The 18,220-nt window shown below is 34.9% G+C and overlaps 1 protein-coding gene across 6 annotated transcripts in view; it reads left to right on the top strand.

Moving 5' to 3' along the window:
• LOC149538764 (ion channel protein) overlaps positions 1-18,220 on the top strand; it is a 211,838-nt gene that overhangs the window by 149,950 nt on the left and 43,668 nt on the right. For 3 of the 6 annotated variants that reach the window (XM_089800086.1, XM_089800091.1, XM_089800090.1), the window contains exon 7: positions 3,962-4,243. The exons of 1 other annotated variant lie outside the window; for it this stretch is intronic. In XM_089800086.1, the coding sequence (XP_089656212.1) occupies positions 3,962-4,243 (282 nt within the window). The remainder of the gene's footprint in view (positions 1-3,961; positions 4,244-18,220) is intronic. 2 more of the 6 variants (XM_089800087.1, XM_089800088.1) reach the window with 1 other exon arrangement.

Below are 18,220 nucleotides of genomic sequence, written 5' to 3'. Positions count from 1 at the left end.
TTTAAGATATTTTTTTCAACCTTATTTCTTCGTGCATTTATTCAGAGGTCAATCGTATATTTATAGTGCTCGTACCCCTTAAGGGGTTGTGTCCTTTGACACTTTAGCCAATGTGGGGTCAGGTGACTGGTTTATGATTAAATTGATTTGTTAAGGTTTGGTTTATTTGTTTAGGTATTTATTGGAAACTTATTTATTAGTTATGTTGGGTTATTTGAATATTTATTTTTACTTCATTGATATCTAATATTTATTGGTTGATTATATTGGTTCCCAAAACTGCAGATTGGAACCCAATGAGTCTTGCCAACTTGATTCTGGGATATCCAACCGGTTATGGCCAAATTGACAGAATTGAACGATGTAATCCAAGTTCCTTGCGCTTTTGGCTCTACAAGGCCAAGGCGGGTGCACCCGATCTTGAACTAATCACTTGAATTCAAGATTACATAAATCATATAGGTTTAAATTCAACAAGAGTCTCCAGAGACAGCAAGAGATTCTGGGAAACTTCTAATCTGCTCAAATATGCATAACTTGAATGATAACTTCAAACTTGTAAATGCTGAATTAAGAACAAAATTAAAGATTAAAGAAATTTTAGAATGTTTGAAATGAAAAGATATAATGGATCTTAAATCTAGTGAATATATTAATTCTCAATGGAAAGATACGAAATGGTTGCCAGCATATGGATTAGGAGTTATAAGCAAATTAATGACTAATGCCAGAATTTTGAAAGAGGGTAAAGAGTCGATATCATAAAAGTCAATGTACAACTTTATGAAATTTAATGTATCAAACTATAAATAATTCAATTTTCAAGATGCAACGAATTAGCTATATTTGTGCATTTTCGAACTAGTCTATATTGTTTTTTAACTCACACAAAGACAAAATAGACACAAATACGGAAACAATTCAATATTTCAAAATATTCGTGATTATCAAGTTTGAACAGCTATTGCTAATTCAAACCACTTATCCTGGCATTTAATTACTTATAGAAAATATAAAATGATCATAAAGGACAACATTATAATATTTGACTTCTAAAACTTTGCAAATAAATGAAATATAAAATTCTTACTGATATGCCTGAAATTGAAAAGCAATGAAGACACCCAATGACGATACTCTATTCCTTGCAGTTCAATTCCAAGCAACACATAAAAAAGTTTGCCAATGCTTGAAAATCCAGCAGCTTAGTTCAATCATCCGATCTTTGCCAATGAGAAAGTTCATATGTCACGAATGCTTAAAATCTTGAGAATGCCAGAAATTTGGAAATATCATATATGAATTGTATTTACATCTCATATTTATAACCGTTGGAGAGATATTTTCAATCATCACACCCTTTTGTAACAAATAACTGATCATATAATTTTAATTTAATAATGATCGGTTTTTTGTTTTGCACTCATTATATGATGGCCAAATTCGAATTTGATAATTATTAGAAGAAACCGAAACACTCATGCTCCATATCTGCATAGGGTCCCTCGCATATCCCTTACCTGCGCCAAAAATAAAGTGTTCATTAGATATATAGATAAAAGTACATTCAATTCTTTGAATAGTTCATCCTTTACTTTGGTCTTCGGTATCTGCTTGCGGTCAAAAGAAAAGATGTAGAGACTCATTCATGTAACACCTGCCTTATTATTGATGAGGATCCATCATCACACATTCATGATTCACACTATTTTTTATCGGGCCTTTTGATTTCTCTGTTCACACTTTTGTTCATCATTAAACACCAACTTGTGTGCCGCTAATAACCAAGATGCAAAGGTTTGTGAGTTCCATCAGGTGTAGCAATTGCCATACTTGAGATGTGGCATGTAACACATACCTTTTATTCATTGTATATAATTTCCCCGCTGAAGAATTCACTCAACATATATCATCACATGCATTTATCGGTGGAGACTCTCTTGCTAACCGTGCCTTCTTGTTTTAAAAGTTTGGAACCTACTTCCATGGGAAATAGACTCCATAAGACTAAAGCCATCTGGTTGTGCTTGTCAGTTCCTGTATGGTGCCTTGTCAATTCTTATTGTCTTTATATATATTGCCGTGGTTGCCTCTTGATGCTTTCCATAGATAGCATTTTGATGTTATTCGAAGATCAGTAATATTATGTGTGTTCATATCTATGAAGAATATCAACATTAGGCAGGTCTGTGGGGTCCTTCCATCCATTAGAACTCGTTACTTCATATCCTTACACTATCCAGTCTTGTATCCATAGTCGGATACAGGAACAAGGCTGGAGTTACTGTAGAAAGCCATCTCTTCACACATCTTATATAATTTGTGGTTTATGAATACTTTTAACTGCAGGTGTGGCCATGCTAAATTTAGGCGTTGGAGAACTGGATGGTTTCAATCTTCCATTGGTGTAAAAGGTTGAAGTAATGTTGTTGGATCAGTGGGATTGATCATATTGTTTTTATCACATGGCATGAGCACGTGGTTCCAATCCAACCAGGGCCCTTTATAATAGTAGGGGGCGGGAGACTAGTTTATTTGCTTGCTCAGGGAGGCCCCTACACTTTCAGGCCATATCTGAATATATCCTTCTGTCTTTGATATTTAGCACCTATTGTCATTGCTGACTGTAGAACTATGCATGGATTTGTTTGCTTCTGCCAGTATTGTCTTCTTATCGCATATTCAAGCCATCCTGTTGAGCCTAATCACTGCAAATAATACTTGGTTTGCTACTGCCTGTAGATAGCAATACAATGATTGATGCTGCAGGTAAATCTGGGTCTGTATCTTTTACAACTGTACAATATATTAGTATCTGCAGGGATTCAAGACACACAATCACCCGGCTTCTGGTATAATATTTTGCATTAATTATTCATTTTAATCTGAACTAAATACATCTCATATACGTTTGAAGGCAAACACCATACTCATCTCCCAAATTTCAGAACAATACATGCACATACTCATCAATATAATCTATACCAAGAATTGCTTTAATATTATTGTTGATGATGACTCATAACATTGCCATTTATAAATTCAATCCAAAAGCTCTGCTGGTGTCTCTGACGTAAATCAAGATGTGCCCTGTTACCAATGATCAAATGGCAGAATCATGGCCTTTCCATCTGCTATATCCTTTGTAACAGAAATATAAGGCTGTAGATAATCACCCCCAATCTGGATGCCTATCATGGACAACTCAACTCATGTTGATCTCCAATTTTTGTATATCCTTGTGCATATATGTATGATAAATGATTGGACAATTTGCTTTGAATGGAGACTATAATATGTAAAAATTCCAGGGCTCCATCAGATTATATGTCTAATAGCTATTATACCTTTTTAGTTAGTTATGAATAGGAATATCGATATTATATTCCGAGGGTATATTACACAGTAGTATTCATCTATTCCTAACCTCCTAATTCCTTCTTGCAACAACAGTGTGTTTGTAGTTTCTAGAAAAATTAATGAAAAATGCTGAACACAAGAAGCTATAAAATTCACATTTTTGTCACAGACCAATCAGATTCCCCCATTCCCACACAGTGTTCAACAGTTAGAGCATCTTCTACTGACAGGTTTTGCACGGAGATAAAAATAGTAAATGGTAGATGCTCAACTTGGGATGAGTGGTGTTGGCTTTAAAATCCTTTGCAGGTTATTAAAATGATGTAGGGGATAAATTCCTGTCCTGGTGGTATTAGTATATTACAAAATTTCTACATGTAAGACGCCAGTGAAATATCCATGTATTCCCTGTCTGGTATCTAAATGTCTCAACAAAATGACGGTTTGTTGGGTTGAACATATGGCAACACGAGACACTTTGGGCTTCACAGTGTTAAGATTGCATTTCAAGCTTCTATGTATAATGAGTTTTAAATCATTAATAGTTTGGTTTTGACAAGAATTTATTTTATTGTCAAATATTTGTTTCTTATCTACGCAGATATGGGAGGACATCCTTGGGTTTGATGGTGCCGAATTTTATATTAAAAGGTGGCCTCAATTGGATGGCATGCGATTTGAAGATATCTTGATTTCCTTTCCAAATGCAGTTCCTTGTGGAGTTAAACTCGGAGGCAGTGGTGGGAGGATTATATTGAATCCAGATAATGATTTTGTGTTAAGAGAGGGAGATGAAGTTCTGGTCGTTGCAGAGGATGATGATACATATGCTCCTGGACCTCTTCCACAGGTGCACCATCAATTTCCAGTCACTACAATACTAGTATGTGATTTTGATTTGTAATATTGTGCCAACTTACGAAACATTTTATTTTTGTGTTGATTGCCTTATCAATTACTTCTTGCACGATATCACAAAAACAAAATTATCAGCCATCTTAGAGTGATAAAGATATATCATAAAATAAAAACATAGAAAAATGGCAGGTGTATAATAGTTTTTCTAGTAATTGTGATGACTGTCCAAGTAGCAAGAGAAGGTCCTGTATGCTCACTCTGGCAATTTGACATAATAATTATAGGGCGACTATTGAACTTTTGATGTTTGAAGGTGATCAAGTCTACATGGACCGTGGCCATTAACATGTGGGGCATTTATTGATGATGTGGACCAACAAAATGGGCCTATGTAACGACATGGAAAAAAGTACAACCAATGCATCTGTCTTCAAACCTAACGAATGAAAGTTGTCAATATCATTAAGTGCACCGGGATTAAGAATATAGAGATTTGTGCAGTTTTACAATTTTGCGATGTTGCTAGTATTCAATCACATAAAAAATGCAAATGACACGTTGTTGGTAGTAGTTGATTGAAGAATAAGTCCAAATTTAAACATGAAAATCTACTTTGATCAGTGTGGAATGCTAACACCATAAGTAGAGTTCTCCTATTCTTTTCAGAAAAGAATAATGCCTAGATTTGTTGCTATTACTCTTGAGATTTTAAGAAAAGCAATAAGTCAAATCAAATGAAGCAAAACCGCTTTCCAAAGTAAATATTGAATTGAGAGAAACCATAGCTGAAGGAGAAACAAGAGCTGAAGTTGTTATGCTGTTATGGGAGAATTATAGAGTACTGAGTTGGAAGAATTGATGTGCCATGTCATGTGGAAGCAATCTATGGGAAATAAAGCAAGTTGATTGGTGTAAAGTTTCCTGTTTTGAAATCAGAGGACCCAAAGCCTATGATGTTTCCCCTAATTTGGACGGAGGATTTGCAGGGGCATATTGTAATATTAATTTATCAAGGTATCCAAAAGGCACCTAATTATAACTTTGGAAAATGACAATTCATATTTATTAATTGGGGCTTAAAATCAAAATAAAATTATAAAGTGAAAAATGTTCAATATTAATTGAAAGGAATATTAAATACCTTGAAGGTGATTAATAATTAAAAAAAGAAAAATGATGAATATTCAAAATTAAAAACAAAAAAAACGATTAATATTTTAGGGTTGGATGAAATAAAGATTATGAATTTTCAAAATCCCTTATTAGAGAGCTTCAGTTCAACATGTTTCCTTGAGGATGAGATCCCTGTTAGCATAAGTTGTTATTGATGTCAAAGTTCTGTGCAGTTTGTGGCAGATTTTAAATGGTATTTGTTTGTTCTGAATTTATTCTGGAAATTAAACAGATGCAAGCCATGTAAATCTGATAAGGTCTATATATGTTTTCATGGTTAACTGTTTTCATGGCTTCCTATCAACCATTATCTTCTGAGTCCCAACTCAATTGTTGTTTTTTTGAGCAAGTTTGACACATGGAAAACAGGTTTGAATATATCCTGAAGACACACATGATTCCTGATGTATCCCTCTTTGCAAAACACGTGGTTCATCTTTTTCTGCAAATCACGGTTTTTCAACTTCAGGTTTATATATTGTTGCAAATGCACAGACTTTAGTAACAGATCTAATAAGGATAGAGAACAAGGAAGTCATCTACTAGATGTCATCAACATTGTGATCTGTGTGTGTGTGTGTGTGTGTGTATTCCGTGTTGAATATGAATCTTTTAGTAGTACATGACAACTTTAAACATATCAAGTTCAGAAAACATACAAGCTCTCATATTTGGTTGAAATACCCAATCTTATACTAGTATTTCAGGCAAGAAAAATGTTTTAAGTAGAAGAAAAACCTGACAAGAATTATTAGAATACTATAATGTTCTTTAATGGTCATCTTAGTTAGTCTTTAGTTTATTAGGTAGTTTCTATTTTCATCTTTTTACTTCATGATCGTTTCATATTAGAAACATTGTCTTCGTAAATCTGTATAAGGAGCTTTCATCTTCTTTGTTTAATACAACATCAATTTACCATAACATGGTATTAGAGTGGGTTGATGGGATTTCATTAAATTTGGTGAATTTTTTAAGAAATTTTAGTCTCTTGTGATCTCAATTTTTTTTTTTGACAATTTTTTTTACGATTTTTTGAAATAAAAATCATCGGACGTATTTTGTGAAAATTTTGTGGTTCGTCTTCAAAGATTTTTGCCAAAAATCTCAAGCCTAGTTGAGGGTCTTGATCGTGCAATTTTCTAGTTAGTGCAAAAGTTACTGATTGTTGAAGGTTGCATGTACTTGCATGTTTGTTGCATTTGAGTTCCATGTTGTTGACATATTTTGTTAACCATGCCAATTCTCGTGTTTTGCTGTATGAGGGTTTTCTTGCTGGCTTCTCATAATTTTTTTGATGGGTTTTCATATCTTTTCCTCTTAATTTTTTTGATTGGGTTTATAATTGTCTCCTAAAATATTTATGGTTCACTCCTGTTAGGGTGGGCTCTTTGGTTTCTAGAAAGGTTTTACCATGTGCTCCATAAAAATAATGTTTTGTATGTTGATCCTTGTCTCAAAATTTGTGCCATCTATCTGTTTGGTTTTTCAATTTTATCCTAAAAAATCATTCTAGGATTTTGTACTAAAAAAACATTCCAGGATTTTGTAATTCGCAAAGTTGCATGGGATTACTTTGTGGGTTTTTACTGTTTTTACAAAAAAATAATGATATGTAATCTTGAGTTTGTGATTTTTTGCAGTCTATTCTGGAGCATTGTGCTCATTTGCAAAAATTTGGAGTTTTTGCCGATTTTGCAGTTGTTCTTGTGCATATCTCTAGGTATAGAGCGAGACAACTTTGTCATCCAATGTTAGGTTGGACATTTGGTAATGATTTTTGGTCAAACGTTATGTAGATTTTGCGAGAGTTGGTAACAGACTCATCTTAATGGCAAAGTTAATGACAGATCCTTGTTTCTTGTTGCAAAGCATTCCTATGTTACCTCGAGTTTCTAGGATGGAGGGACGAGGAAATGGGTTTCTAGGACGTTTTTTCCAAGGAGCAAGGGACAACAAGGGTTATATATAGGGAAACCTGAAATTTCAAACATATTCATGAATTATATAACATTGTAACATTCATCATAGCAATGGCATTTATAAATCTGAATCAATGATTATTCATTGAATTATCATACAACAAAGGATAACGTCAATGAATCAAATCAAATCATCATAGAATAAGAATGTTGGACAGCATCAAATGAATCAAGGCTGCATGTTTCAACAAGATGCTAAGTTGCCGGTTCGTGGTTCGGTTCCGGGTTTGGGTTCGAGAACCGGTTCGCTGGTTCGATGAAATTTTGGAAAGGGGTTTGGGTTCGTTTGGGTTCGTTAGTACAAAAACATGTAAAAATTATAAATAAATAAATATATATATATCTATATATATATATATATATATATACATATATACATTTTTATGAAGCATGAGTTAAAATTAGAATGTAGCATAGTACCATAAACACATTTAAAACTTTAAAACAGCATAACAATAACATATCAATGTATCATGGTGAGCATACCATCATATAGTAACATAATTCAATCAACTTCAACATCAAAGATGAAAGATTCAAAACATTTAAAATATCAAGTTCAAGTGTCATTGTTTCACGTTCAATGTTTAACAGTAACTAATAGAATGAAAATCTATTAAAATTCTGAATTTCTAGTTCTAAGTTCTTCATTCTTCATCTTCATCTTCTTCATATTCATCTTCTTCTTCTTCATCTTCTTCTTCATCTCCTCCTTCTTCGCCTACGCTATTACTTGCACCAAGGCCAATGGGATCAGCAACAGAATCAACAATGGTATTGGCATCAAAGTTATCAAAATCATCAATTGTAAGCGCAGCAGTGGAAGCATCCAAGTCCGCAATCTCTGCATCTACATCCCACTTCTTTGTAGATGGTTATCTAACCATCTCCTCTGCCTTGCATTCAAATTTTGCTTAGTGAAAATATATTTTAAGCTTTGATGATTGGATCGGAGCTCAAAGGGTTTTCCAATTAGATAATGTCTCCACATTCGTAAAGCATGTACTATGGCTGCTAATTCCAGGTCGTGAGGTGCATAATTTTTCTCATAATTTTTCAACTTCCTAGACTCATAGGCAATAATGACTTGTTCTTCTTGCATTAACACGCCCCCTAATCCTTCACCTGAAGCAGGAGTGATTACCACAAATGGTTTTTGCGGATCAGTGTAATGTCCCCTTTTTAGCATTCATAGCATGATGTTGTTTGAATTAGCTAATTCATAGCTAATTAGCTAATTTCATCAATTTCATTAGCCTAAAAATGCTGATGAAAGCTCAAGGAATTTCATCAAACAATTCACATGCAAGGGACGTATGACTGATATAGTATTTTAGCTGGCTTTAAATGACTCTTTCAATTTGCATCAATTTGCATCAATGAGAATCTTGTGCTAGAAGACTCCAAATGGACTACACAATGGCCTAACATGAGTGTGCTACTAATTTTGACAATATTCAATGCATATATATGATCTAAGCATGACAAATGAACACCTACAACATTCATAGCATGATGTTGTCGTTAGCTTGTTTGATGTTGGAATTAGTTTTTACACACTTTTGTTGGGCATTGTTCATGTATCCAGTCGACCATTCATGTTGGAATGGGTTGATGATCTCTCAGATATGACAAAGTTTACAGAAGAGTCCCAGGATCTGATTATTACAGATGACACCCAGGGGGATGTTGTGGACAGTTTTGAGGACTTAGTCTCCTCAACATTTTCCTTTGATACAAAGGTTTATGTTGATGCCTCAGTCACTCCATTTGATGATACAAGTTCAACAGTTGTACTGCAAAATTTGGATGGCAGTATTACAGATGATAGGCATTTTGAGGTTACTCCTTTGGACAGTGTACCAGGGGTAGAGTATAGGAGTTTGACCAATCAACACAATCATGTGTCTAGTCAGCTGAGAGTTTGCGAGCGAGACATTTCTATCGCTTGCGAGCATTTCGATGCTGCTCGTCAGTTGTTAGCAGTTTATGGATGGGGTTCTCCTGCTAGTGATGAGTAGGGAGGCAGTTATCTTTCCTTGACAGAGATCCACTCTTTATGGGAGGCTATCCGGATTCTGAGAAAGAATTATATGTAGTTGGTAGCCGATAGAGATTATCTTATGGAGTGGGGCAGTACAGCATATGACGCATTATTGGTTAAGGAAGATGAGGTGAGTAAGCTTACTCAGCAGCTTGAGGTGACTTCTGAGTTTCTTGAGAGTACACAGTTGGCTTTCAAGGAGTCACAATTTCATTTAGCTGAGGTGACTGTGGAGTTGGAACGACTTAAGTCTTTATTAGATTCTGTACAGTCACTGACCATGGTGTCTGGTGATCCGAGGGTGTCCATGGTTGAGGTTGATAGGGGTAGTGGAGATGAGGATATATCTATCCATGACACTAGTATTGGCATATTTGGTCCGTTTCCATTGGAGGCAAGTTCAGTTGAGTTGGGCGTTGCAGCTGAGCATTGTGGTATGTTTGACTTGGAGGGCACAAAGACTAGTGATGTTGTTGTTGATTCTGCACTCTTGGCTATATCATCCTCTGACTTAGCTGATGATCAGTCACGGTTGTATCACGTTTGCAGGATGAGTCTTTGACTGGGATTGGTTCTTTTTACCAGCATTATACTGTTCATCGGTTTGCTTTTGATCCATGTGTTGAGGAGTTGATGGTAGACAGGTTTAGTCTGGGCTCTCGTTTTTGCTATCTCCGTGTAATGACTATTCACCGTGGGATATGTTCATCGGTTTGCTTTTGATCCATGTGTTGAGGAGTTGATGGTAGACAGGTTTGGTCTGGGCTCTCGTTTTTGCTATCTACCGTGTAATGACTATTCACCATCAGCAGTGCATGGGTGTTATGGTTATGAGATAGTGACCGGTGATCTGCAGAGTTGTGTTAATTGCAGTAGGTGTGCAGTGTGTGGATTCTTTGTATTTGGTGCAGATTCATCGTTGTTGCAGAATTGTATTGTACATTCCACATAGGCTAGTGGGATGTGTTGATGGTATTTACTATGTTGGCAGTTTGGGTTATCTACTCTACTTGGGTTCTGATATTTCGAGAGCTTGTTTCTCATGGGTTCCTGACTTTGGAGTTTGGGTGAGTTGTATTCGCCAATTTGATTATGGATTCCTCTTGGTTAATTTTCAGAGGTTGTTGTAGGAGCCTATGTTGACTGAGAGCAGTATAGTTCATGACTACATTTGGGATCCAGGTGGATTGATTGGGTTGTTGTTCGACCATTGCTTGGGGACAAGCAATTTTGGAAAGGGCGGACTGTAATGTCCCCTTTTAAGCATTCATAGCATGATGTTGTCGTTAGCCTATTTCCCCACTGTCCCAAAGGCTAACTAGGACATTAAAGGGGCTTAGAGGCCATTTGGCCTAGATAGTTTTAGTTGCAGGTCTTTTTGAGGGGTTTTGAGGCAACTTTGGGCATACTTACTATTTATAGTAAGTCATCTTGGATATGGTCGGACATCCAGTGGTAGCGGTATGTCGATGGTAATTGTTTAAAATCGGCAAGAAGACTTGTTTATCATTGATAAGATTTGTTATGCATTGATAAAGCTATTTTATAAAGTTAAATTTAAATATTTAACTTTATTAATGCATAGACTATAGTTTGTGGGAAATATTTAAATTAAAATAGTCCCCTTTATTTTATAACACATTGGAGACATAAGTTACATAAAGGGAGTGATGTTTTATCCCACATTGAGAAAACGAAAGATTGAGCTCTTGTGACAACACTATAAAAGAAAGGGAAGAGCTTCTTTTTAGTATGCTTAGAAATATCAAAGAAATTGGAAAATTTTCTGGAGATTATGTCTCAATAGTTTGAAGGACGAAATCCCTTCAAGCTGGAAATCTTGACGCCATTGAAAGATATGGTCTTGAGATTCAAAAGGGTAGTAGTCTGAAAAAGCAGATACGAAAAAGCAGTCCGAAAAAGCGGAACTGAAAAAGCAGGCCGAAAAAGTAGTCCGAAAAAGCGGAACCGAAAAAGCAGGCCGAAAAAGCAATCCGAAAAAGCAGTTCGAAAAAGCAAATCGGGAAAGCAAAGCAGAAGGGGTAGCATTGAAGAAAATTATTACAGCCATCTACAACCAGGTTCCTTTATTAGTATTTTTTTTTAGGGTGTTATAAGTTTCAGCTGTAAGTTTGCATTATACCAGCATTATCATTTTGTAATCCATGTAAATGCCAAAAGTCTTGGCCATATTTCATGAGCATTGTATTAGAAATTTCATTGCAAATTTAGAAGATAATAGTTGCTGGTGTCATTTAAGCAATTCAATATCATTATTTATCAGCTAGTTAGTTTGCACACCAACTGTTTGTAAAAATGCCAGTTGGCTGTAGGTGTTCATTTCTCATGCTTAGATCATATATATGCACTGAATATTGTCAAAATTAGTAGCACACTCATGTTAGGCCATTGTGACTACCATTTGGAGTCTTCTAGCACAAGATTCTCATTGATGCAAATTGAAAAAGAGTCATTTAAAGCCAGCTGAAATACTATATCAGTCATACGTCCCTTGCATGTGAATTGTTTGATGAAATTCCTTGAGCTTTCATCAGCATTTTTTGAGAGCAGATTTGAGGAGGGTCATTACAATGGTATCAGAGCTTGCTTGCAAAGTGTTTGACGAAATGTCAAACAACTGAAGTATAAAGATTTTTGGTGTTTGTAGAAGTTATAACCTATTGGGGTTATTACAATCAGGTACCCTTAAAATAGGTGCAGTAGTCGGTTTTTCTTTCAGAAACTCAAAAGCTGATTGACATTTTTCTGTCCAAACAAATTTCTTCCCCTTTCTTTGAAGTGATGTGATGGGATAAGCTATTCTTGAGAAGTTCCTGACAAATTTCCTGTAAAATCTAGCTAACCCCATGAAACTTCTGACTTCAGATACGTTTCTAGGTATGGGCCATTCTTTAATTGCTTTAATCTTAGATGGATCTACTACTATGCCTTGCGCTGAAATTATATGCCCTAGGAACTGCATTTCTTTCTGGTAAAAGGCACACTTTGATAACTTTCCGTATAACTTATGTTCTCTAAGTCTCTGTAATACTATCTGTAAATGTCTCTGATGTTCTTCATTTTTAGAGTATATAAGAATATCATCTATAAATACCAACACAAATTTGTCCAAACAATCGTGAAATATACTGTTCATTAGGTTCATGAAGGTTGCAGGGGCGTTAGTTAACCCAAATGGTAGCATCGTGAACTCGTAATGTCCATACCTAGTTCTGAAAAGGGTTGTGTGTATGTCTTCTTCCTTAATTCGCAGTTGATGGTAACTTGATCTTAAGTCAATTTTTGAAAACATAGTCGCACCCTTCATTTGATCGAAGAGATCATCTATTCTGGGCAATGGGTATCGATTTTTGATAGTGACTTTATTAAGCATTCTGTAGTCTATGCACAGTCTCATGGTTCCATCCTTCTTTCTTACAAATAACATAGGGGCTCCCCATGGTGAAACGCTAGGTCGAATCATCTTCTTATCCAACATATCCTGCAATTGTATCTATAATTCCATTAGCTCTGTGGTGATCATCCTATATGGGGCTCTGGATATAGGTTCTGCTCCTGGTATTAAGTCTATAGTAAAGTCAAATTTTCAGGAAGGGGGTAAACCAGGAAGTTCCTCAGGAAATACATCTTGATAGTTTTTCAAATAGGGATATTTTTCTTCAAATGACTTTTTAGTTTTTGCTTAATTTCTCCATCTTCATAGATATAGTCATCTCCATACGTGGTTTCTCTTGTATGTTCAACCTTTACTGTGAAAATTTTACAGCCTTTCCTTCCATATCTCTTAAGTTGCATTGCTGAAATTTGTTGGGCTCTAATTTCATGTTTGATTTCTGAAATACTTGTGAGTCTACCTCTATCATCCACACAATTGACGGTTTTGGCAAGGCAATCTACCTTAGCCTTATGTTCACTAAGCCAGTTTATTCCAATGATAATGTCATAAGATCCCAATGGAGCTACATATAAATTCAGTTTTGTAGAGAAGTTTGGAAAATCAACTTGAGCTTCAAATAGGCATCGCTCTACCTTAGCCCTTGACTGGTTTGCATATTCAACCATCCATGGGTTTGCCATAAAACCAGTTCTTTTTAGAAAAAATCTAGTTAGCAGTCTAGGTGAAATAAAATATTTAGTTGCTCCGGTATCAATGAGTATAGTTACAGGGTTTCCATAAATCTTACCCAGTGTCTCGATAGGACCTATCTGTTGTTCCACCTATCTGTTATCCAAGGCTGTGTGATTTTTTGTTAAAAAACCTGTTGTTGTTGTGGCAAAGGTGAGCGTTGTGGCTGATTGAGATTAGGTCACTGTCTCCTATAGTGGTTCCCTTTGCAAATTTAACAATCCCCTGGTGGTCCTCTTCCTTCATTATTCCTGTCACTTTTGCCTAGATGAAAATTTCCTTGGATGTTTTTGTTTCCGCTGCTTTTGTTTTCAGATTTATTAAAGTCCCTAAATTGTTTCCTTGGTGGTCCAGATTCAACACCTTCTGAATTTTTGTTGATCTTTCTCTTACTGTCCCGAATAGAACCATCCTTTTCAATCTCATGTTCTTGTCAAATAGCTTTTTCCAAGGCTTCTTCCATGTTTCACGGTGCAAGGACATCTACGGATCCCCCTCTCTTGTTATTCAGTCCCATAATAAACTTTATTACCTTTAGGTTGGTATCTTGTTGATAGGGTAGTACATATTTAAGTAGCCTGGTAAATTTCTCCCAGTATCTATGAACTAACAAATCCCCTTGTTTCAAATTCTGAAATTCCATGACTTTCTGGTCAAAGAAAGTTTGAGGCAGCCATCATGTTCTAAATATGTCTACAAATTTTTCCCATGTAATGTCAGTGGATCTAATATTTAGTTCCACCTTGGTGTTTCCCCACCAAGTTGCTGCTTCTCCAGTGAATTGATATATACCCCAAACTGCTTTTGAGGTTTTTGAAAAGTTTCGGATTTCGAAGTATTATTCCATCTCTGTCAGCCACGCCTCGGCTTCTTCTCCCGACTCAGTACCAAAGAACTTAGGGGGTTTAATTTCTTAATATCCGCTACTAAGTCAGCCATGATTTCCTTTTTCTTTTGTTTATCAACTTGTTTTGGGGAGGGGGTTTTATTATGGCTTGAGACTTCTGTCTCGGCTCTGGGGGTGTGTTGCATTTCCTCACAATGTTGCCCCATCTGGGCTGCCATCTCGCTCATTCTTATCTCCATAGTTTCTAGTTTTAGTTGTGTTTCTTGAAGAATTTGAATTAGTAATTCGTTAGAGGATTGATGATTCTCACGAACTATCTCTCGATTTTCTGTATTCTCATTGTTACTTATGTTGTATTTCAAGTCTTTCACCTGCTAGTTTACACAGTTAAATTTATAGTTTTAGTTTTTCATTGCTCAAAAGAAAATTTTCACTTCTATTGTTCAAAATTTCTCATTATTTGCCAATAACAAGATTTATTTTCATTGCTCAACTAAGCAAATTTTGATTTACAAGATTATATCCATTGCTCAACAAAGCAATATTTCATTTCCATTGCTCAACAAAGCAATCTTTATTTACAAGGCTAGATTCATTGCTCAACAAAGAAAAATTTTCATTTCCATTGCTCAACAAAGCAATCTTTATTTACAAACTAGATTCATTGCTCAACAAAGCAAAATTTTCATTTCCATTGCTCATCAAAGCAATCTTTATTTACAAACTAGATTCATTGCTCAACAAAGCAAAATTTTTATTTCCATTGCTCATCAAAGCAATCTTTATTTACGAAATTCCTCTATTGAGGTAGTTTAATATCTATAGAATTTTTTTTTTAAATTTTTTTTTTTTTGTTTTACAGCTTCTGGTTCTTCCTGGTACATGTCTCGTACCATCCACAATCTATGAAAATGGAGGACATTGTTGTGCTGAGCGTTCCACTCCAAAATTAGTTTATTCCTGTATGATACCTTCTTGGCAGGGGTCCATCGAATTCTTTCCTTCTTCATACATTGAATGGCTTGACTCGATGTTTCATCATCTTGAGGCTCAGAATAGCAAAAATAATCGTACTTAGTCATATTCTTGATGAGATAAGGAAAAATAGGATGACGTATTTTCTTGTGAGGTGTTCTACGTGCTAGCATCTTGTATTCGGTTTTTTTCAATTTTTAATTAGGATTTTGGAAGGTGATGTGCCCTAGGTTCAGTGTTGAACCCAACACTCTGATACCATACGTAACAATTGGATATTCTACTAACTAATTTCAACATTAAACTAACTGATTTATAATTCATATTCACATGACAGAACTCAAATACAATTTTAAAGTTGAAATTAAATCTACATTGTTTTTCTATACGAACTAGTTTACCATTAACTATTAATTGATATAATCAGCTGAAATTAAATCTAAACTAGTTACAGATTACTAAAAAAGAAAAATACAATCAATATGCCCATGAACATCTAACTAGTTTTTTAGATATTATCTAACCTTTGAGCAAAATAGTCTTATAGCATGAAAGAAAAATTACTATACTTTCAAGTAAGAAAGAACATACTGCTTTTAGTTGAAAATCTTTCTAATTGGTTGTCCAAGCTTTGACTTTGGTGAGAGGAGAAGCATTATCATAGGCTTAACCTCTCAACTGTGGACCTTTTTACTTATCCCCACAAGTTCTAATTTAATAGAATGGCCCTCCCTACCCCGAGGTCAGGCATAGGACGTTCATTGATCTAGCCATCAGAGTAATCAGGAGGGTTGAGGTCCCAACAGTTATTCGGAAGACTAATTGAAGCATCAGGACAACAACACAATCGATTTGCTATGGCAAGTTTGCCTTTTTACCACCCTGGCCAAGGATTTCATGTTGTGGGTTTATAACCTGATCTCCACCACTCAAGCTTTTCAACTAATTTCAAAAGTGGATTTTGCATGAGCTATTTTCTTTAGGTTTTATTTATGTAAATAATAGTTACTGATCTTATTCTTGTATTTCTTTTATAGGTTCATCTACACCTCCTCACCATTATCAGGCTTTCAAGCCGGTGAATTTTTGTCTTTATTTGATTATCTTACACTTAAGTCACTCATTCTGACACTAGCCGGTTGTTAACCTTGATATTCTCATTGGTAAGAATCAATCATTATTATGAAAGAAATAAATTTTAAAAAGAAGAAGCCTCAGAGATTATTCATTTAATTGGCAATCATGGGAAATACTCTGTTTCCTTCCAAATAATAGATTGTTTGATTTATTGCCTGAATAACAATTACATCAGCTAAGGGTATACTTTAAGGCAATACAACATGGAAGTAATCGTAGACTTTAAGTGACTTACGTATGCATTAGAACAGGGAAAGACGTCTTGTTTTATTGTTGACTAGAAGTAAAATAAAATGAAAATAAAATATGGAATATCACTCAAGCCGTCTCAGCTTATCAGGTATTACAAAATGAAATAGGGAAAGAAAAACATGTTGAATTCTTACGTGACTCACTGTTGGCAAAATCTTGGTCCTAGACGACTCCCACAGAGCTCCACGGAATGTAATTAATGATGGCAAGCAAATATGTGAATCTCAACTACTGTAGACAACGAAAACTAGAACAAGGAAGTCAAAAGGATTTGTGACGCAGAGGAAGCCGACTATCTCTGTATGCTTTTGAATACGACAAGGCCAAAATATTTAAAGTTTTAGGAATGACTTTACGGCTTCCTGTCGTTACAAGACTCAAATTCGATTTGCATTCCATCGGTTGGAAAGGAAATACGAAAAGGAAGAAATATAGAAACGAAGGTGAAAGATGAAAGGTTTTATTTATTAATATTATTTAATGTTTTATTATCATCTTGGTTATATTATAAATAAGTATTTGCAAGGTGGCATTATTGGATTAATAATGCTTAATGTAATAATGCCACTTTGTATATATTTATTTATGATTTTAATCAAGAGAGTAATATAATGTTAAATGATATTATTATTTAATAAAATCAATAAAGGTAAGAATTTAGTTTTATTTTAATAATTATATTTTTTTTTTTATTAATAAATTTTAGCTCATGTGATTTTCCACTAAGAAATTTATTGTCAAGCCCTAATAACCTTGCCATGGTGACTTTTAGGTGAAACTTGTCATTCCTGATAATTGAATCATATGATCATCCCATTCCGAATGACCTCATTTCGTAATGCTTCCCCTCTCTCTCCAGTCTTCATCCCATAAACATTTTAAACAACATTCTTGCCAAAACATCAATTCAAGATTCATAATTTGTTAAGTGTTTGTTAGGAAATCTCATTATATAATGGCTAAAATTAACTAATTCCATTTCACATGAACACAATGATCTAGATTTAACTGACTAGTTTTATTTGATAATCAAATCGATGCAACGACTATAATTAACTGATTCAATTTCACATGAACATGATCAAATGGATGCAACGTCTATAATTAATTGATTCAATTTCACTTGAACATAAAGAATTAAATAACAACTATATCTAACATGATATAACAACGGCTATAAACAACTTAAAAATTTTAGGGCAAAATTTGGGATATAACAAAGCCGAATTCATAAAATGGGGTGTAGAAATTATTGTGCCTCATATAAAGGATATTTTCAATTGCGTTGCTTGTGAAAGTTTCCCATTAGATTGGACTACTAGTGTAGTTATCCCACTTTTTAAGAGCAGTGATATCAATAACCCATCAAACCACCACTCTATTATGGTTAAGCCACTTCTTGGAAAACTTTTTGGGAGCATGATTGAATGTAGAATCAGCAAATG

This window comes from Cupressus sempervirens, chromosome 9, assembly GCF_028749045.1.
Source record: "Cupressus sempervirens isolate cs-2001-9-10 chromosome 9, ASM2874904v1, whole genome shotgun sequence".
NCBI classification, from domain to species: Eukaryota; Viridiplantae; Streptophyta; class Pinopsida; order Cupressales; family Cupressaceae; genus Cupressus; species Cupressus sempervirens.
The sequence above is the reverse complement of the archived record's forward strand: the minus strand, read 5'-3'. Positions and strand labels throughout refer to the sequence as shown.